Here is a 22,014-nt window from a genome sequence, read left to right on the forward strand (position 1 = left end):
TTGTCCCTTTAATGCTTTGCCCCGCATCTGCATGCAGCAGCCCTGGGGTTTTGCCTATGATGCCCGTGAATTTTCATAAGCAAACACCCGGTGTTGGGGCTGCCCCCGAGCTTGTTCTCAGGGCGTGCGCTCCATCCAGAGCTTGCAGGTTTGCCTGTTCCCCTGTTTAGCATTAGTGAGGATGCGCAAGCAGCACAAATCCTTCCTGGGGACTCCCCCCATACAGAAGATCCCCGGCGGGGGGAGAGAGGGGCCCACAAGGCAAACTCAAGGTCAAACCCACTTGGGACAGGAAACTGGTGGGGAGGAGATGGAGAGGGCGCCACACTCCAGCTATCGTGCGGTAGCCCACCCGCAGCCACCCTGAGTGTGCCCAGGCTGCCCTCTCTGAGCTGGATCGAATGCCTGATACCTGGCCCCGAGTACGACCCCTCATTCATAGAAGTGGCATCCCTAATCATCCAGGCTTATGATGCCTGTGATTATCACGACAGTCACGGGGGCTTTCAGCAATCTGGAGTCATAATTGAGTCTCCCTCCAAATGCATCTAAAGGCTTGTGCTTTCTCTGGTATTTACTGCTCCCCTAATATATTCCCAAAGCCCTTCTCATTTCCCCAACACCCTTGGATTCACTCTCTGCCCTCGTGATTGCCCTTACGACTCCTGCAAAGCGCTACCCAATTCTCGCTGCGTTATACAGACTCCAGGGGCAGTCCTGACTTTGCAGCTAGGACCGTGCTCTTCACTTCTGCTTCATGGCAGCAGCGAGGGAAGAACACCTTCCTTCTGTAGTGGCACAGGTAGCGGAGCCAAGGAAAAGTTAGTTTTGGCTTTTGGGGTCGTTTGAAGGGTGGGGACATAGCTAAGCAGCTCTGATCCTGGCCTGGAGAAGGCCAATGGAATAAGCACCCGATACCCAGCTCAGTATTGATATTCCTCTCTCATCCCTGAAGGGACCCGGCTCCTGGCTTTCACTTGGTTTTGGACTGCAGAAACAGAATTGAGCGATTCTTCTGTTGTAAAAGACTCAAAAAAACAGAGCAGAATGTTTCTGACATTGCAGATTCCTATTTGAAATCTTGTAAATCATTTGCAGGGGCTTGCACAGCGAATATTGTGCCTTCAAAGGCTCTTGCGGCACCCTAGGGCTCCAGGGCACCCTGGTTGAGAATCAGGGGCATAGGGGGTATCTGCTGCTTTCCCAGACCTGAGGAAGGGCACCGTGCACTGCAGCCCAAAGCTTGTTTAACACCTCTCCCAATTGCACAGCCGGTCCAATACAAGATATTCCCAAACACGTTTTGCTCATAGAATCTTTCCTTGGGCTATCCTAAACATGACTACCAACACAACGAAAGGTTTACACAGCATTTGCAGTGACTGGACCAGGTTGTCAGGTGGTAGAGCAAGGGACTGCACCTAAGGTCATGCTCGCAAGCCAATCCTCCCCGCAGCCCTGACATTGCAAAGGTCAAGGACGCGTGAAAACCCGGCAGGGTGAGAAGGAACCAGCCAAGCTCACGGCAAGGTGGAGGAGCAATCCTGACAACTGCGAGGGCCAGGGCAGGACGAACTCATGGGATCCCTGCGGCGCAACGGGCAAGCGCCGCCTGTGAGATAACAGAGGGCCTGCATCACGAGCCACAAGAGTGGAAACCAAATGCCGTGGTGAGCAGTTGCTTAACATTGCAAGGGGGTGTTTTACCCCTGCAAGCTGGACCGACGAAATGGGCAACCCCAAACTGGCCGTTTTCACCACTCTCGAAGGATTTCTCCATGAACCCGAGGCCTATGAAACAGCCCCTGGAGTCTGTGCTGCCTTCGGGGAATGACGCCTCTCTCAGAGACAAGAGCAAACGAGCACATGACAGGCAGGTACGCTCCACTGCTCAGTTTGACTGGACCCAAAGAAACCAAAGGGGAGAGGAGGGGAGGAGAGGGGGCGAAGATACTAATAGACTTTGACTGAGCCACGCTGCTTAATCCTTTTTCCCCATCAGTAAGCTTTCTTCCTTCCCTTCCCGAGCAGGCATTATGGAAATCAAGAGTCCCCCGAAGCGATATTTGCAACTGCTGGATCGTACAATGAAGGGCACAACGCTGCTCTGCCAATACAACCCCCTGCCCCTGCTATTCTTTTCCAAATAATACTATACTCATGGCAAGTGCTAAAAATATGTACTCTGCCATTCAAGCAGTTAATGCTCTTAAATGCCACTTTGTTCAGGGGAAATAGTCTTTGTTAAACATGAAATTCACTGGGAACAAAATTTATGTTTCAATCTGATTTACTGTATTTTTTTTTTGTTCCAGCTGATTACATCAGCTAAATCTCTCGCTAAAAAGCTACACAGCCAGGGCGAATGCTAAAGGGAAACCGTGGATACCTTTCTTGATTGGGTTGTGTTTCATCAGCTGTTGACTATTAGCCTGAACTTTATAGCCCATTCATGGGGCTCAAATGATGCACAGTCTAGGGGGTCATTGAAATTAAGGCAAGCTTAAAGCATGATACGGCTGCATGTGCCGGGTTCACGTGGGAATAAATGGGTTTGCTGAGTTTAGGTGAAGTAGCAGCGTATTAAGTGATAGGAGACTGCAGCCTTGAGTTTTGAGAGAGAGAGAGAAAAACAAATACCCACAGAGACCAAGAGTGATTAAGACAAATGCTTCTCTGGGTGGGCTTGAAAGCACTTAAAGCTCATTTAAACTTGAGCCACCGGCTGCTTCCCTGCTTTAAAAAAGAGGCCTGATTTTCAGTAGCAGTAAAAATGAGCGGGCCCTTGAGGAAGAGATTTTAAAACCGAGACAGCCCTCGATATCCCTCCAAGCTCTCTCCCGTATCCCACGGTGGGAGGCTGCACCAATGTCCAGGACTGGCGATTCCTCAAGATGGATCACGCTGCAGAAAGGCAGGTGCCCCAGCTCAAGGTCTCCAGGCTGATATTTCATTGCTGCAAATTACTCAGAGATTTCTAATCAACCATAATAGTGTCTGGCATATTTTGCAGGGGCTGTCTTCCCCTCACTGGCTTTTGGGGACCCCAGCGGTGCTGTCTACACTGTTGAACAGTATTTATTTCAGGGATTTTCTCAACATATATGGATCCCAAGGGCTTTAATGGATTTTTTTTCCATTGATGAGCAATTTCCAATGGCCGTGGTTTGCATTCAGTAGTCTGATTTTGTTTGGGCCGCTCTGATATCCCCAGACTTCTCCAAGCTCATTTGTAGTAGGCTGCTGTCTTCTTCTAAACTCAAGGCACCAGGGGAGCTATTAAACATTTACAGGTTTCTTCCCTTCAGTACAAGCCGAGTCCGGAAATCCTCACTCAGTTTTTCACTTTATCCCATCCCATGTAAATCGCTTGTTGTAGTTAACAGACATTTCCCCATGAGCAACGACGGCAGGATTCAACCCTTAATTTGCAAAGGACATTGGTAGGGGCAGACAGAAGATGGACACTGGAAGCCTTCTTGCCTGAGGTGTTGCTACAGAGAGAGAAGCTTCATTGTGTAAAATCTATGACGAGGACCTCAAAATTAACCTTTGAGCTCCATTACGAACCGTTACGTCAGTGCTAGCCAGCTAAGAAGCAAATGTGCGGCGACCAGAGTAACTGAACCTGAAACCTGTGGGATAAGAACTGGATTCAAAACCCTACAAACACATGTGAATCTTTTGGCTGACTTCAGTGGGATTTAAATTTGGCTGGACGTGCAGATGCCTCTCCTAGGCACCTCTGAAACAGAGATCATGAGCAGGACATTCAAAACTTAGGTCTCTTTATTAATCAAGGATTCAGGACTAGGAAAAGGTTTACCCCGAGCCTTCAGTCCAGGTGCAGCTGCTCCCAGGGCTCCTCCTTGGAAGAGCTCAGCCCCGACCCTGGGTCCTCCTGCTTCTAATCCAAGATATCTCCCTCCGCTTTCATCCACCATTGGGCTAAAGTGGGAGTCACTGGGAGCATCTACACATTCGTTAATGTGCCGTAATTATGGAGCATTGCTAATCACAGGTACTAACATAATGCACAGTAATTAGTGCTAGTGCATGCTTTTTAAGTGACACTAATGCACAGTAGACATATTCTACAGTACACTAGCGCATTAGCACGGTTTTTTCGTGCTGCACTAATGCGCAGTAGAAGTCGTCCACAGCAGCGGTTCCCAAACTCGGACAGATTGCGCACCAGCAATTTAAAATGCCACCTTAAGTACCACCAGCAAATTTTCCAGTTCAACCTTAAGTACCGCCAGCTCATTTTTGTCATATAAAATAATGATAATAAATCTGTTAATGCGTGCCACTGACAGGTTGTCTGCGAACCACCGGTGGCGCCCGGGCCACAGACTGGGAACCGCTGGTCTAGTGCACTGTTAGCCCCCCGAGCAATGCTTGAGATGAAGCCACGTCCCTCGTAGGTTTGCTCTCCCCACTTCTAGTCTGTATTTAACTAATCAGCCTGGCGGCTGTGAAGCTGTTCCAGGTTCTGCAACCCAACCTGCCAAAATGGAAAGAAGAGCTAATTTTTAGTTCATTAGGCTCTTGTACGGCAAAGTCCTTGATTCCGTCAAAAGTACGGCATGAACTTTCACCAATTAACGAAACATGGAGTGCTTACTAGATGACCCCAAAGGTCCCTCCCTATAATTTATGAATAACAAAAGCAAAAATCAACCTGTTGCTGAAAAATGCATATGGATGAAATCTTTTCAAGCATCACAGCCAAAATATCTAATAAGAGAAGTCCCAGTATCCCTGATAAAGCAAGACGGAGAAAGGCAGTAGAAAAAAAATAAAGCATTCTTCAACAAAACACTGCCCTGGCAAGTTATCAACTGCACAATCAGTAGGTCACTGTCATCTATGATATTTGCATCTGATCTGAATTGTGGTGTTGCACTTGACTGTCCGACAAGGCCTGTACCAGCTAACACTTCCTTCGTTAAATCTGCCTTCATATAAAATTCACCTTGAATTACAATTCTACATTCAGTGCTGTATATCTGAGCGTAACTCTGTCAAACTTTCTGCTGCGCTCACCTGCTGGTTGGGGAGTAGAGCTATTTCAAGATGAAAATGAAATAATGATGGTTGCAGAAGTCCTAGCAGTATCAAAGAAGGTGGGAAATAATAGAGCTGGGCCTATTCGTTGTCTTGTGTTAGCACCCCATCAATATGCATTATTGGTTGCTTTCACTGCAAAGCAGCCTACTGATCATACAGCTCCTTAATCTTGGATTTCATTAAGGCTTACACACATGCACACTCTTTTAAGTCTAGTGAGACCCCCCCCCGAAAACCAAAATGGGAATTTTCTTAGCATTTTTTTTAACTGAAACCTTGGGATTCTGATATTTCCAATGTTTGCATTGTGCTTCATATATGTAAATCTTGCAACGAGAGGCTGACGCAGCCAAAACCCTGGAAGACTCACATTATTCAGGTGAGCATTAGCCATTCTGTCAGGGGTGCCAAACTTCCAGCCTGCTGGCCACATCTGGCTTGAGGGTCATCTGGCTTGTAGGGATCCTCTCTGGCCAGATGACTGGCCTCTAGATCCGAGCAACAGTGCTTCTCGCCGCAGCTGTGCTGGTGCTGCTGCGGCCAGCCCCCAAGGAGACACTGCTGCCCCTGCTACTGAATGTCCACTTTCTGCTCACCCTTTGCCATGCAAGTCAGCGGTAAGGCCGTGACCAGTGCTAGAATTGGCCCCACATACTGCGGGCTGGATCCAAGAGTCGTCGCGGCTCTGCACTTGGGACCTAAAACCACAAGAAGCTACGTGGTCTGGATCATTTGAGTTTAATAACACAGCTTTGGGATTATAAGGAGGTTTCACTTACTATATGTAGGCAGATATGGTCAACACAAGGCCATGGGGCCTTTTATTTGAGAATCCTGCCATCTCTAGCCCATATGTTTTTAAACTTTAAAAAAACAAAACTACCTGTTTTTTTTTTAACGAGAGCGAGCGAAACTCTCCAGTCGAAACAAACCTCAGAAGGGAGACCTGAGCCAGGAAAACGTCTCTGCTTCTCCCTGCAAAAAATCTGTCGGCGACTCCCAACCACACCATGAATCGCACCCTTTGCTGTGTGCGCCCTTAATGCGCACGTGCCCTCTCTCAACTGCGCCAGTACCTAACGCACACTGCCGCTGACGCACGTGTAGTATTAAGTCCAAGGTTGTTGCCACTACTAGGAGTTTCAATTAAAAATGTTTTATATGCAAGAAAAATATAAGGAGGTCGTGTTTTACAGAAGGAGTGGTGAGTAGGGGAGGAAAGACATCACTTGCTGTGCAGGCTTCACGCCACCTTGAAGTCCACTCAAACTTTTGGCGCAGTATCTTCTCGCATCTGTCTTAACAGAGGCCCCTTTCAGCCTAAAGTCTTAGTCCTGTTCTTCCTTTGTGTACATCAGTTATTCCCTAGATAATCCCTCCCTCGTCCTTTCCTCCTCCTACCAGGGGTCCCTCCTTTCTGGAAAGCACCTTACTTGCCCTGCTTGCACTGCCTCTGCTTGGCTATCCCCCACTTTAAGGAAAATACTCTGCACTGGGTAATCCAAAACCTAGTCTAACGAACAGGCAGGCCCTCTATGCAACATCTCGAGAGACAGCAATACCCCAACAGCTGTGTTGCTTTTACTGCATGCTACCGCAAGCACTGGATCCATCAAAAACCCAGGTCCTTTTCTGATACCTCACCAGCCAGCTCTTTGCCCTGTTCAGCTATGCTTCACTTCCTTATTACTCCCACTCAGCGACATCCCTCCACACATTCACATTTCATCATGCATTTGCCTAATTGATTGGGATTATTCTGGAAACACCTGCCTTTCTAAAGCTTAACCCCTCCCACCCACTATTTTGGTCTCACCTTCAAGCAGCTCACCTAGAGCTGTGGAAATAATTATGAAAACCGTCAGACAGAGCCCTGCACGGACTCACATCCTGCACGTGTCCAAGAAATTCCCACTTCTACTCCCGTCCCTCTGCTTGCTGCCCAGGCTCAAGGCCGGTCCTGCAAAACCTTTACTCACACAAGGAGGCCTTACCTGCCTGAGTAGCCCTCTTGATTTGACCAGGTTTACTCCCACACTCGACAGAATGACCCATGGGTTAGGAGTTGTCTGGATGAAGTCCCCCCGTCCTCTACAGGTCTCAATAATTTATTATCTACCCCCTATTTTGAGCGTAGAGAACAATCCATCCTGGGAAGCTCGGTGGCAAAGCTTTCTGAAAACCCAGATACGTCTGTTGCTCCTCTCCTATCTAGATCAATATTTATTTAATTTGAAAAAGGAATCCAATTTGTGTGACATGATTTACTTTCCACAAATCCATGCCGACTCCCATTAGTATGCTGCAGCCTTATTAAGCTGCATGCAACTGTATCGTTAAACTGTCAGGAAATACATTTTTGAGGCTGCCTTTAGAAGCAGACAGCAGGAAACTCTGAGCTGAGGCCAGCAGTGCCCTGAAAAGAGGCGCTCAGTGCTGGCAAGGGCCAAGACCACAGCTGCCGGCAGGGTCTGCAAAGAGTCAGGCTCCTTCTTGACGTTCGTCTTTAAAAACATCAGGATGGGAGGATGGGAGTTGTCCTTTTCCAACTCCCTGGTGCCCCACTATTACCCTTCATGTTTGCATTGGGATAATGGCCAAAAGCCTCCATGAGGACTGGGGTCTTGTGCCAAACGCTGCGAGAATATGGAAGCAGAAATGGCCCCACACAACTAACAGCCTATGCGCCCTAACCCTGCGCTGGGCTTCAAGCAGAGTCCGGGGGGCTTGACATGGGAGCTGCTGGTACGTCTGCCTGCACGGCGCGTAATGCGGGGTTGTGGCTCAGACAGGGCGGACAGATGAGCAGGAGTAGGCACGTGCAAGCAACAGGTCCGTGATAGTTAGCTATCCTGGGGCAACCAAAAGAGGGTTTGCTTAACCCCACAAACCATCCTCCCTTCCCCAGTGCCCGAAAAGCAACCAGCTTCCAGCATGACGACCCCCATCCCTCCCCCCCAGCCACCAGCTCTCCTGGCCCGTAATGTATAGATCGCCCAGAGATGCCCCCCCTCCACCTGCAAGGCTCATTCGCCAACTGTTTCAGTGCAGTCTCCAGCACCTTAACCCCCACCCTTGCTGGGGCCATGGCTAACGATGCATCGGAGATGCCGAGAGAGCTGGGGACTGTCACCCTCGTCTCCTTGAGAGTCCTGAATGCCGGACTCTGCTCCCTTTGCACACACCGAGTAGTCTCGCCCATCCCAGCGCAGCTGCCTGCACAGTGAAGTGCTGCCCAACGTAGGGGGGCAGAATCGGGCCCTTCACTTCGCTGCCCTGCAAAGGGCCCCAGCGACTCCTTCCTCTGGTCCAGTCCCCGGGTGCACTGAAAGCCTTTCACGTCGCCTTCCCGCTCCTCCGGTTCTGCGCATCGGACCCTAACGGTGCCTCTGAGCGCTGCTCGTCCCGGTTCCTCCGAGGACAGGTGTATACAGCTAACACACATGCACGTATCTGCTCAATTTACACCGGGGGATGAAAACAGAGGTGCGCGGCCACATCCAGGGTGCCGGCACGGCAAGCCGCCTACCTTGAACTCCATGGGGGTGTACTTCTCGTTCTTGGGGGTCGTGTTGCCTTTGTAATGGAGATGGTTGGGAGTGGTCGGGTGGATAACAGTCGACTCCTGGGACTGCCTCTGACAGCGCTGACAGTACACGTAGATCACAAATGTCAGGAGACTAGAGCCAAAGAAGCAGGAGACCCCAGTGGCAATCAGATGGATGAGACTAAAACCTGCAAAGGAAATGACAAGCGATGCTATTTTTAAGGAACAGCCTTTCTCCCTCGCCTGACAAGACCACAGGTGCACATCACAGCTATGACATCTCGGGCTCAACATTAACAAGCTGTTGAATCTGGAGTCTTAACATCAGCCGACATAATCTCCTTGCAAAAACCGGCCTCCCCGGCGCATGAAGTTTAATGGGTTCATACACTGCTTTTTTCCCCCCCTGTCTTTCCTCTCTCTCCATCTATTGGTACTGAAGCCAAACATTATGTTAAGCCAGCAGCGAAAGAAATAAGGCATTCCCACAATACATATTAATGGGCTCCAAAGCACATGTGTGTCATGGAAATCAGGGAGTAGAAAACCCAAGTGTCTCTCTAAGGGTAGAAGAAAAACAAAAGTCCTGTGTGTTGGCTACTCAGAAATACCGAAGGGGGGAAATGGGGTAGGCAGGGGCACAACTTCTCCTCTCCTAGCTTGTAACTTCTCCGGGTGCTCAATGTCGTTTTCGGGGGGCTCGAAGGGTGCATTTGCACTGAACTGCTCTGTACTATTCCCGAGCGCCGCTCACGGACCTGCGAGTAGGTGTGTTGGACAGGTGAAGGGCATAGGAAAAATGACAGAGAAGGAAGGGGCGGGGAGGAAAAACCAGCAGGAAGAGAGCTGCCCCAAATCCTGTCGAATCACATTCCCGCACAAGTTGCGAAGCTGGAGCTCGCCCCGGCGAGGCAGCGTGAGAGCCAGCTGGAGGGATCTCGGGCGCTCCAAACCCTTCCAAAGCCGTGTGCTACCTCCTGGAAAGAGGTAATGGGAAGCTGCCAGGGAAAGCAGCAGGCACTGCGTGGCAGGTGGCTGCGGAGGCGAAACGAGGAAGCCAAATAATAAATACTAGGCGAGAGTCATTCGTCATCCCCGCTTCACCCCAGAAAGCCCTTTGCTGCCAGGGTGTAATCACACCACCCACTGCTCTCCACCTTCGCCAACAGGAGCAGCGGTGCCCGAACAGCAACTCGAGTCGAGCGCGTCATCCGCGCCAGCCGACGTAGGCGTGGATCCCGAAGGAGACTTGCGCAGTGCCTGGTTGTAACCCTGTCCTGTCCTGTCCTCCTCTTCAGCTGAGGGCACTTTCCCAGTCTGGCTTCTGCTTTGTGACTTTCCAAAAGGAGAACAGTACGGGGTACGGCTGCTGTCAGGAAGCATCGCACCCCGGCGTCCTCGCCCCGGAGGCCCACTAGTGATGCTCGCAGAGAGAATATTTAGGCAGCCCCAAAAATACAAAGGATTTCTTTGCAGCTTCACACCACGCATGGAGAAAGCGAAGGGACTGCTTCTTCGGCGGTGCTGAATGGTGCTCTTCCTTGTTCTTCCTTGCCCACCAACAACCAGAGACATCTTCCTTTTGGGCCAACATGCTTGTCGCATAGCTTTCCAAGCAGTAATTTTATTGCTCTCCTCTACCATTTACAGAAAAAAGTCTGCTGTGTTTAATAGGGCTGAAACCAATAGAGTTGTACAAAAACTTAACAGGTTTCAATCAAACTTGCACCGAGACAGATACAGAATTTAGTGGACTGATAATCTGCAGTTATTTTTTAACCACCCTAGAAAAGTCTATTGGAAGGGTGTAATTTTCTGTTACACTTTAGAGGAAAAACAGGCCAAAATTGTATAATTTCCTATTCAATTTTACAGGACTTTTCCAAAGGAATAGTTCCCTCCTAAGAAGCCTACCGTTGCCTAACTCCTACGGCTCATCACTACTTCATGACAGCAGAAACAAAGTGAATTCACTTCTGCGTCCACACTATGCAGCTGCGTCTGCGTCATAAGAAATCCAATTACGGTTGCACTACGAGGTGCAGCGCAGTCTCTTTTCCATTTAACTCTGGTCCTTGGAAGAGCTATGTCATTTTTCAGGTGTGTTTTAACAGCCCCCCAGGGGACAGGAGACATTATTTTATCTGCAACTCATTATATCCTATAGAGGGCCTTCCGGGCACATTGGTTTTTATAACCTAGGTTGCTTCACTTTCTGAAATGCAACACAAGGAGCTTCTATCGATTAGTTTTCTTGCCAGATATTGTAAAAAGCAATATACAATATTAGCCACGGTAAAATGTAGATTGCAACAGCAAATAAAATTGCAATGCAATGGAAAAGGAGAGCGGCGGGAAATGTCGATAGCAACGCACAACTTGGGAGTGTGATGTTAATAAGCAACACTGAAGTTGGAGCAGACTCCTTGTGTCATGCGAGGCAGCAAGAGTGGTGCAAAAAGCCAGTCTTTCCATTAGCAGAGCTGAAGTCCCACTTCCATTATTTCCCTGCAAACCAAGAAGCTCTATATCAAATCCACTGATGGCTGGTTTGCCTTTTTTGTCATCAACTTCTTTGTAAGGAGAGCTGCTCGGGAGGGAGTCAGTAGCTGCACTTTGTCTTGGGCCCCCGCGCAGGACGGCGGCTGATCGGGCTTTCAGGATCCTGGTGGAAAGGCACGGGAGCCCCGCGGTGCGACCCCGCTCCCGTGGTGACTTCAAATAGACAGAGGGAGTCACTAATCCCTTTTTCTAAATGGCTTCGTGCATCTAGGCTTTGCCGGGCAGTGGGGGGAGGGAAGTTAATCACTAGCTCTTCCAAATGCTTTTGTGAAGGAAAACCCAGGCTGGAAGGAAAGAGACCCTAGGAAAGACAACTAGTGGCGCTTGTCTAACCTTGTTTGCAGTGGGGAGTAGGCTCCACTCGCCGAAATCTTTATAGCCCCTTGCACGCCGTCTCCGAGCAGTTGGAGGCTTATCGTTTGCAAACCGAGGGCTACCCCATCATTTCCCCGGAGCAGGCAGAGCGAGACGGGCTGCTAACTGATGGTTTCCGACCACCCACCCCAAAACCGGAGATAAATAAGTGTCTTGAAGCTGACAACAGGTAAAAGCGGTACGTTCTCCCAGTGTGACTCCGACAACGGGACTCCACTGGCATGAAGGGCTGCCAGCGGGGCCAAGCGGTGTAGATGAACAGTTTGGTTGATGCCGCCATGTGAAGTTATAAAAAAAATAAATAAAAAATAGCCAGGTGGAGATAAAAATAAGACACAAAGTTAGCTGTACTCTACCTCCACAGGTCGTGCCCTCATCGATGCTCGAAGCTGGCAGGATCACTAAATGAAGAGAAAGCAGGTGGGGGAAGCTGTCATTTTGCGATCAACTAAAGTGCGCTAGCTAAGTAACTCAAGTCTCTGCTCTGTGCCCGAGAGGCCAGTTTGTGGCGGAGCGAGGGTCTCCCCACGTCGAGAGGTCAGCAGAGCAGAGATGGAGCAAAACCGCTTCAGCCCATTGCATCCCACCTCCCCCAGGCCCAGGAGCCCGAGCAGGGCCAGGCGCCTCATCAGCTGAGCCAAACAGGGCTCAAAGTCCCAGTGCCCATTAAGCAGCACCATTACTGTAATACAGATTACACAGCTTTCCAGGAGAGCCGGGCTCCGCCAGCCGGTTCAGACACGCCGTGCTACCCGTTACAAGGGAGCATTTCAAAGGTGTCCATAGGAGTGGGGCGCATTTGCTTTAACGGGCATCCAAGCCAAAGCTGTGGAAATCTTGGCCTCTCTTGACATCCGTACCCGAGAAGCAGGTTACTCCTAGGAGGACTGCCCTGCCCTCGTGCCCCTGGTGCTCACCGGGGATCTCGTTGTACAGGCAGTCCTGGTATTGCGTGCTGTTCCCAACACACTGGGAAGACTCGGGGTCATGAATCTCACAGTAGCGGCTGCGATACTGGACCCCGTCTTCATTGCACAGGCTCCACTCAGACCAGTCGGACCACCCGCCTTAAACCAGATGAGACTTGCATCAGGAATAATGCATATACACCACCACCACCCCGGGAGATGCCACCGTGAGCCAAACCCCTTCAATGCACAGGGGTAGCTGGATGCTGGGCTTGATCTCCAGCAAACCCCAGACAGGGGGGCTTCCCTGAGGTGGACTGGATTCCTCCGGCATTATCGCTGCCAACCTAAGTGCCAAACTCCCCCAGGGGAGCACCGCTGACTCCAGGAGGGATCACTGTGTGGGGTCGGGTTGGCTTACAGGCTCCTATAGCAGACCCAAGCCTCCAGCAGCCCAGAGGTTTTACGCCGTCACGGCTACCCTAATCTGCCAAAATGGCTGTAGGGGCACCGCAGACCACCCGTATGCATTACAGGGGCCCTTAGAAGTGGGGGTATACAAGTGGGGTGTAGACCACCTGCATACATTACAGGAGTCCCAGCTCATGGGCAGCCTACAACGTGACTGGAGGCAGGGGAGCAAATGGGGCTCGGGGAACCCTTTTCTCTGCCAGCCATGCTGCACGCTCCTCGGCCCTGCCGCTGACGGGTAATATGGCAAAAGGAAGGCCGCCCCGTTCAGCGGCCACACGGTCTGGTGCTCCCGAGACTCCTTCTGTTTTTGCAAAACATCTCCGCTCACAACTGATCTGCTTTTTCAATTACTCTCAGTGGATCAGCGGCTAACGAGGTTTTGCCTGGCCAGCGCTACAGCACCAGGGCATGCTCCAGTGAGCAAGTTAAGAGAAAGGTGATGCATTTACTTTGAAAATTAGGATGCCTGCTCTTCCCTGGTTCCTCACATATTCCCTCCTTCCTCTCCCCCAACTCAGTGTGAATGGGGAGGAAAATAAGTGGCCACCTTCGCACGAGTGCGTATTGCAGAGCGCCTCCTCGGTGTGCAGGCCGATGCAGATGTCCTCGCCGCTGGATGGCGCCGGGTTGGTGCAGGTGCGGGTGCGCTGGTAGTGTCCTCCCCCACAAGTGGCTGAGCACTGTGACCAGGGCGTCCAGCAAGACCACGACCCTTTCACTGAGGGGCATTGAAAATGAGAGAGAGACAGAGATAGTCTTTCTGCTCTCTTTTTCTAACGAGATCCTGGGGAGCGGTTGAGTCTCAGCTCCCTAACCGATCCCCAGTTTGGTCACCAAAACTGCCATTTTCCTGGGCTTGACAATGGTTACCTTGAACCAACAGAGAGCTGCAAGGTGTCGTGCTCGACACGCGGTGAAGTGAATCTAGCAGGAACAGCGAAGACCATACACTGAGGTCCATAATGTCTATTTAAATATATTTGCTCCTGCATGTGGCCCCTATAACCACAACTTGTTATTTAAACACTTCCCAGCACTTCTCTCTGGCAGGGAGACGGTAGGATCTAGATTTACTTGCTATAACCCAAATGTTTTTAATGCTATATGCCCAGGGCTGTTTGTGCAGCGCCTTTCCTTACTCACACTAGGCCCTCTGAAATGTCTGCTGCTGTCCCCGTTCTGCACTGAGAAAACTGAAGCTCTGAAAAGTTATCTGACCAAAGCGGTCTAGCAAGCTAGGGCTGGCCGAGGAAACCACAAGTCCTGCCTCCTAGACACCTGCTTCTAGCTACCGGACGTATTTCCATATCCCAGTCCTTCAAATGGCATTTTAAATTGTCTGATGACTCAAAGCAACATGCAACACTGCATTTATATATGCAGGCAGGGAGGGAAAGGTGGATACACATAGGAATGATGCATGCAGAACAGAGTCCACACTGACTGCATGGAGGAAGACTAGGATTATTTCCTTACCTGGGCAGGGGTGCGGGTTACAATCTTGATACTCCATTGCAGACCCTACGCAGGGCAAGCCGCCATTTTTAGGTTCTGGATTCGTGCACGTTCTCTTCCTGATCCTAAAGCCCAACTCACAGTCCCTCGAACAGGAAGACCAGGCCCCCCAGAAAGACCAGCCACCATTGATTATCCGTGCAGAGGTCTTACCACTCTTGAGGAGATCCTCAACGAGAGCTTGAAGAAGAACAGATGAGAACAAAAGGTTTAAAACTGTGACTGGATGTCCAGACTGGGCTTGAACTTGCAAACAAACTCAATGAACCCGCTACGCTTTTTTGGGAAAGTGCTGGGATTTCAGCATCAGCAGCTCTGTTCTGCTGCCCAAGGGTGCAACTGGAAGTAAAATGTGGTGTGCATGTGAAAAAAAGGGAAAGCAAAAACACAACCTGATATCATGGGCAGCCTTAATGCTCAGCAGACTGTTCTACTGCGCATTAGCACGTCACGGCAAAACCCGTGCCAATGCACAGCAGAATTAGCCTACTGCGCATTAAGCGTCACCAAAAAAATGTTCGCCTTTGCTACTGCACCTTTATCCAGTACCTCATATTAGAGGTCCTAAACTTAATGTGCAGTAGCAAAGGCGCATTAAGAACCATGTAGACATGCCCATGGAGTTGCATCACTCCAGGAGGACTTGAACCCCTGTCGTGGGACTCCAGAGAGGGCAGAGAGAGTAGGCATGGTGCTCACCGCCTTCCCCACCCCTGACATCAGCACCCCACTTCCTGCTAGGGGTGTCACGCCCCCCGTTTCTCCCTAGCAGGAGGAAGCAGTCCCTACATGCCCCTGAGCCTAGGGCTTAAGCCTGGCCTTCTTCAAGAGTGAAGGGAACAAAGTGGCTCCTTGCAGCCTTCCTGCCTGTGGTCTCCTCCCGGTCTTGGGGGCTCTTTCCACCCTTGCAATTAGTGGCAGTGTGAGGAGCGGAGGTTGGGTGTATCCAGATACACCCGTGTCCTGACAGCCTCCCCCTTTCACCAGGGCTGAGCCTGGCCCCAGGCCCCCCTGCGAGCGGGCAGGGGACATACAGTCCGTGTCGCAGACTGCGGAGCCGTCACTGGGGCAGAAGCGGCTCTCCGTCTTCTTCCTCCCAAACTGCAGCTCGTGGGGGTCGGCCAGCTGGGCACGGCAGGTGTAGCGGAAGCGCTGCTCCTGGCGGGCTCCGTTCTGGGTGATGTTCACTGGCATCCAGGGGGTCCAGGGCGTGTTCCTGCGCACCTCGGGGCAGCTCTCTGGGTTGCAGGTCTTGTATTCCTGCCAATGAGGAAAACCACTTTATCCATCCAATAAGACTTACGAACGCCTGCTCCGTGGCTGCACAAAGGGATCCCACAGTCCAAGAACAACTTACTCTAAAGTGACACGCACCCTGCCTGCACTCGCCCCAGTGCCCAAGGACAGTGCAAGCCACGGGCATTACTTGGCATTTAACTGGAGGTGCACAGGCCTCCTGACGGTCCTTTTCAGTGGGGTATATTTGGCCTTTTGCTTAGGGGCCGTATCTTTTCAAGATTGTGAGCTACAGGAGGCAAGGTCATGTGCCTTCTTAGAGAGCCCCTAGCATATTTTGGGCACCGGAAAAGGAAATAAATAACAATATCAAGTGGGATCCTTTGCTGCATCTGCATCGACCAATGTAATGACTTCTGGCTGCAGCAGTGCTTGGCTGATGAAAAAGATCAGCTCATTCTCTGGCACCCCATGTATGCTACTGTGCATATCTTTTTAAGAGGTTGTATCTCCCTCTCCATTCGTTTTTCGAAAATTCACAGGGAAGACCATCTCTCTGTGCTTGGGCCGCCGTGGACATCAGCGGGGGCTGTGTGTATCAGAAGTGCTGGATGCACGGATATCCGAGCAGCCCTAGATTCTTGCAGTCCACCCAACCTGGAGGATGGACTCCAAAGAATAACCCTGATTTCCTGCTTTTAAAAAGTGCAAGGCAGTCCCTGCTGGCGAGGGAGAAAGGGACTTACTGCTTCTAGCCCGGACGCCAAGCGCTGTGTGAACAGATTCCAGATCAAATTTGTTTAAACCTAGGAAGACCCTTCATAGAGCTAATTAAAACTACCTTCTACCTAATAGCTGGGAGCTAAATGGTGGGAACGGTCACCGCTGCATCCCTGATAGGATGTGCTTATCTCTGGCGACTCAGGCACAAAGCCCGATCCTCATGAATTGCGTGAGCTCCCCCCATGCACCAATTGAAAGGAGAAAGGGGTGGCAGGTGCTCGAGCCACCGTACTAGTGTGGCCATGGGCCAAACCCCCAAAAAGGCTAATGAAAAGACTCCCCCTTCCAACTTCCACACGTTGACTTCACTGAGTTTGGGCGAAGGCCCACCGGAGCACACGCCTGTCCCACAGCCACGTGGGGCAGAGGCTGCTGTTGGCCTTTTGCTCTAGCTTGCGAAGCCAAACAGTAACCGAGCTCCTCCGCACGCTGCCGACCGGGCTGTCAACGCACGTAAGGGTGTGCCGCCAGTGGCTGCCTACCGCACGGGAGAGCTGGGTTCGAGTCCCAGCTGAGGTGACTTGGGGCAAGTGTGATAATGTGAAGCAAATCTTCCCTTGCAGAGATGGGAGCTCAGGAAGGGTGGGTGTTTCTCAAGGGACTAATCCTGCAGCACAGAAAAGGACCATCCCAGTACACATAAAAGGGGGGAAAAAAGCAAAGAAACCCTCTTGGTTGAGCAGGGGAATCCAGGAGAGCCCGGAGGGGGAAAAAGAGGCCTGCAGGCTGAGGAAGCAGGGGCAGCCGCCAAGGAGGAGTGTACCTGCTTGGCTCAAGCTTGCAGGGGAACAGTGAAGAGAGCCAAAGTGGATCTGGAGCTTAGGCTGGCAGCTTCTAAATGATGTCTTTGCATCTGTGTTCCTGCACACGAATACAAATATGTATCCCTTTGGGACTTTAGGTAAGCCCAGTATAGATACCAACCCACCAACGGTTTGTGATGGCCTAGGAAAGGGCACCTGGAGGGGTTGGATGTATTTAAGTCAACAGGTCCTGATGATCTTCATCCTGGGGTACTAAGGGAATTAGCTGAAGTCATAGCGGAGCCGCTGGCACGAGCGCTCACGGTGCTCGGGTCAGGTCCCAGAGGATTGGAAAAGGATGAATGTGCTCCCTATTTTCAAGAAGGGGAGGAAGGAGTTAATCTCACCTCTATCCTTGGCAAGACCTTTGACAAAATTGTTAAGGGTCACATTTGTGGGGGACCAGCAGGTAAAATGATGCTAAGAGGCAATCAGCCTGGGTTCACAGCAGGCAGATCCTGCCTGACTAACCTGGTTTCATTTTACGAATGGGTCGCAAAACGCGTGGCTGAAGGAACAGCGGTAGATGTTATTTACTTAGACTTTAGAGAGACCTCTGACACAGCGTCACACCCAGTTCTTATAAATAAACGAAACAGTTGCAATGTAGATTATTACACAGTCCGGTGGGTAGATAATTGGCTTATGGGACGTGCCCGGAGAGCGGTGGTGGACGGGGCAGTCTCTACCTGCAGGGACGTGGGCAGCGGAGCCCGCAGGGCTCTGTCCCGGGAGCAGCACTATTCAATAACTTCATTAGTGCCTTGGACGAGGGGGTAGAAAGCACCCTGTCCAAGTTTGCTGGTGACACAAACTGTGGGGGGAGGTATGCAAACGAGACAGCAGGGAGTGAATCTAGGCTGATTTGGACAGGCTGGGGAAAGGGGCCGAACAGAATAGGATGCGGTTTAGCAAGGACAGGTGCCACGTGTTGCACCTGGGGAGGAAGAACCATCCGCAGTCCTACAGCCGCTCGAAGTAGCGCAACTGCAGAAAGGGGTCTCGGTGTCGTAGTCGACTGCAAAATGAACATGAGTCACCTGTGTGATGCAGTAATTAGTAAAGCTAACCGCACTGCTGCTTGCACAAGTAGGTGCATCACAGACAGGTCCAGGGAGGTGATACTTCCCCTCTATGCGGCACTGGAGGACTGCGTCCAGGTCTGGGCGCCGCACTTCGGGAGGGACGTGGACAGCATCGAGAGGGTCCAGAGGAGGGCACTTGTCTGGTTAGAGGCCTACAGAAAAAATCCTATGTGGACCGACTGGGAGACATGAACCTCTTCAGCCTCCACATAAAAGGTGATCTCATGGCCGCCTACAAACTTATCGGGGGGAGAAGGGGAGGCAGCAAGAAATACGGGAAGAAATGTTTACCAGGGCACCTGTCGGGGTAACTAGAAATAACGGCTGCAAACTGGAAGAGAGCAAATTCAGATTGGACATCAGGTAAAAATTCTTTACGGCGAGGGTTGCCAAAATAGGGAATACGCTTCCAAGTGCGGTGGGGCTGTCCCTTCCTCGGAGGTGTTCAAAAGGAGATTGGACAGACACCTGGCTGGGGTCACCTGAGCTCAGCACTCACTCCTGCCCAGGGCAGGGGGTCAGATTCAATGATCCAAGGGTCCCTTCTGACCCTAACATCTATGAAACTATGAAACTATAACTCACCACGGCGCAGCCCGGGCAGGTGTTGGCATTCTCGCAGGACCTCTGCCTGGAGTGGATCCCTCCACCACAGTTCGCGCTGCACTTATTCCAGGGGCCCCAGGAAGACCAGAAGATCGGCAAAGGGCACGGGGTATTCTCGTTGCAGAATCTGAAAGGGTGCAGGCAACACAGTTCCCAAAACGAATCCGAGCGAGTGACAGGAGACAGCAAAAGGCAAGGAGGGACCGGGTTGAAATGATCCCCCAAGGCAGCGTCGCACGCGCCACATGCACGACAGGTGCAATTCGCCCGTGCACACGAGGCTGATACACTCAGACAAGTGGGGCGTAGGTTTTGCCGCTGTGAACTGCACCACTTAGCTTAAAGGAGTGAACAAGATATTTTGGGGGGGGGCCTGTTAACACATTTGGCACCCATGAGTAGGACTAGATTCCCAAGAGAGTGTGGATGCCGTACAAGACATCAGACAACTTGCTCCCTAGCAAATTGCAAGAGCAGAGCACCACACTGTGTACCTGCAAGCTCTGGGTAGTACAGCGGATTGGCATCACGTATCACTAACAGCAAGATAGATACGATGCTTGTGGGGAGGGAGTTAGGTGGGCACAGCAGAGCTCAGTGGGGCACTGCTTTGTGCCGTGTGGATGTACCCTTAGATGCCCATATTTATTAGATGGGTTTTCAAAAGAGCTCATTGCCCCCACCCCCAATGTGTCCCACCGGGACTTCGAATCTGGCCCATAGGTGACAATCTGTCCTCAGTTTTGAGTGCTGAGTACCCGAAAACCCGGTCTCTTAAAAAAAAAATCCAGCCCTTGCTTTTGTTTGGTTCATAAACCGCTGCCTGAAATCAGGCTGAAATAGCTGAGTGTATCTAAAAACAGACCCTGCATTAACGTTATTGCATTTCCCTTCTTTGTAAAGGTAACGACATTTTTGTTCCATTTCTGATTCAGTCTCCTTCTCCAATTGAATCACTTAGACTACAACCGACTGACATGCGGTTTCTAAAACAAAGCAGGTCCCATCTTTGACTGGCTACGAATCAAGCCAAACATAAAGAGCCCAGAATCAAAAAGTTAAATGAATTACGCTCTGCGGTCTGAAACGCTGGGAGAGGCCTGCCTCTGGTCACCACCCCCGGGACTCGCAAAACCTGCTGCCAAGAAGACCTGGCCTTTGCTGTAATGTCAAAGCAGGAAATTGGATGGGAATACTTTGAAGCACCTGCTTAACAACTGGCTGGACTCTGAGAAGTGGCTTACTGCAAATGGCAGGTTGGGCTCCAGAGTTATTGTCTTCCAAAGATTTCAGATGAAATTTGCTCAGCTTCCAAGAGGAAGTTTTCGGCGTGAACAGCTCCGCAACCTTGCATCTGAGACCGAAGCCACGTTCGCTCTTTTTGTACATCGTCACTACACATTCAGACCCAAGCAGGGGAAAAATCAAACTTTAGCTGTGAAGTGACGGCCACAGCTTTGCTACAACCCAGCGGATGAGCTACCACACCTTAACTTCTGGATTTTCCTCCTTTCTGTATGCAGGATGTGACTCTCCAGCTCTGATGCTGCACTGACACCAGGCTATTGCATTCAAACCTCCATCACGTGGGGGGCAATCATGCCCTCATGTGTGCAGTCATCACCTCTAGAAAGAAGATGTTTTTCCCCCGGTAGACAGAGTCTGAGCGCTGAACGCCTCTTACCGCTCCTCTCTGCTCTGTCCAACGCAGACCCGGCCCCCGTGGCGCGGAGCAGGGTTGCTGCACGACCTCTGGCGGACCTGAAAGCCAATCCCGCAGGACGTGCTGCACGGGGCCCAGGAGGACCACGGTGTCCAAGCTCCATTTCTAATAAACAGGGTGGGAGGGAGAGGTGAGAAAACAGGAGAGGGGGGTTAATCCAGCACCATGCTACCGGCTGACAAGTCCCCGAGCAGCAGCCTGAGATACGAGCCTGAAAGACGTGCTCCACGTCAACCAGACTGAACCTAGGCAAGGATTTAGGAAAAGGTTTTTCAGATGTGTTTGGCTCTGGCTGATCTCCATTCCCACTAAACTCCAGGGTAAATCTCCCACCGACTTCGAAAGGAAGAGAAGTAAGCCGGAGCTGAGCTCTGCTGCAAATCCCGCTGTGCTTCCACGGGCTCGCTGCAATATGATTGATGATGATCCTATTCCTCGATAAACCTCACCGACCGTTCTCCTCCTCGGCCTGCCTTGTTGGGCCACGTGAAAGCACAGCAGCAGATCCCCAATCCCAACTTAAAATCCAGACCTGGTTCACGGCATGGGTATAGCTTCTGTGCGCCCCAGAAGCCAGCCGTGGCAAAGGAGATGCAAAACCTACCCAGCCCTTGTAACAGCAGTGCTGCCAGCTCTCCCAATCTTCTCATGATGTTTGGTGTTATCCTCACAGCCCCTGAATCTGATTAGGAAGTGAGACTCTCAGCTTCCACTTAAAAACAATTAGTTTCCTGCTTGCAGGAAAAAAAGGAGAGCCTGGTTCCTTTAGCTTCCTGTGACTGTAACAGCGCAGAAACCAGAGGCATTTAAGCAGACCCCAACTGCTGTCATTTTAGAAAGCCCATGATTTTTAAAGCCAATCTCGCAACTAATATTTTGGGTTGGCAACACCACGGTGCCTTTGAACACAACTGCAGTCGGGGACGGAGGAATCCGACTCTGGATCAGGTTCGCTAGAGACTCCCCGCCGAGAAAGAGCCACCAGCCGGGCCGCTCTTGGTCTTCCTGCGCTGCGTCATCTCAATGCGGCACTGGTCCGAGTCCAGCCACCTCACTTTGTAAGAACGAAAAACAAAAAATGCCACTTTCTGAAGCCCACTCAGTGGTGCCCTCGGCTTACAGTTGATCTCCAAAGCCGAGCTAGGAAACAGATGTTAATTTTCAAAGCATTTATTGAACTAACACCCCTGGCAAGAAGTGTGGTCCAGCTTGGCACCGATCGAGGTGCAGGATGAAAGCTAAAGCTGCCGCTGCCCTTCCACACTTTTCATGTTCGTTATCGGCTCTCGCCTGCTCTTGGCAGAAACGCGCTGGGGATCTCTTC

General features: G+C 51.0%; 1 protein-coding gene across 2 annotated transcripts in view; it reads right to left on the reverse strand.

The window, feature by feature from the left end:
• Positions 1-22,014, reverse strand: part of SEMA5B (semaphorin 5B) — a 244,427-nt gene that overhangs the window by 17,901 nt on the left and 204,512 nt on the right. For both annotated transcript variants that reach the window (XM_019554058.1, XM_019554059.1), the window contains exons 14-21: positions 20,652-20,795; positions 18,947-19,094; positions 15,489-15,714; positions 14,416-14,634; positions 13,487-13,657; positions 12,475-12,624; positions 11,914-11,958; positions 8,603-8,808 (exon numbers count right to left, since the gene is read on the reverse strand). In XM_019554058.1, the coding sequence (XP_019409603.1) occupies positions 8,603-8,808; positions 11,914-11,958; positions 12,475-12,624; positions 13,487-13,657; positions 14,416-14,634; positions 15,489-15,714; positions 18,947-19,094; positions 20,652-20,795 (1,309 nt within the window). The remainder of the gene's footprint in view (positions 1-8,602; positions 8,809-11,913; positions 11,959-12,474; positions 12,625-13,486; positions 13,658-14,415; positions 14,635-15,488; positions 15,715-18,946; positions 19,095-20,651; positions 20,796-22,014) is intronic.

This window comes from Crocodylus porosus, unplaced genomic scaffold (genome assembly GCF_001723895.1).
Source record: "Crocodylus porosus isolate Cpor-Errol unplaced genomic scaffold, CroPor_comp1, whole genome shotgun sequence".
NCBI classification, from domain to species: domain Eukaryota; kingdom Metazoa; phylum Chordata; order Crocodylia; family Crocodylidae; genus Crocodylus; species Crocodylus porosus.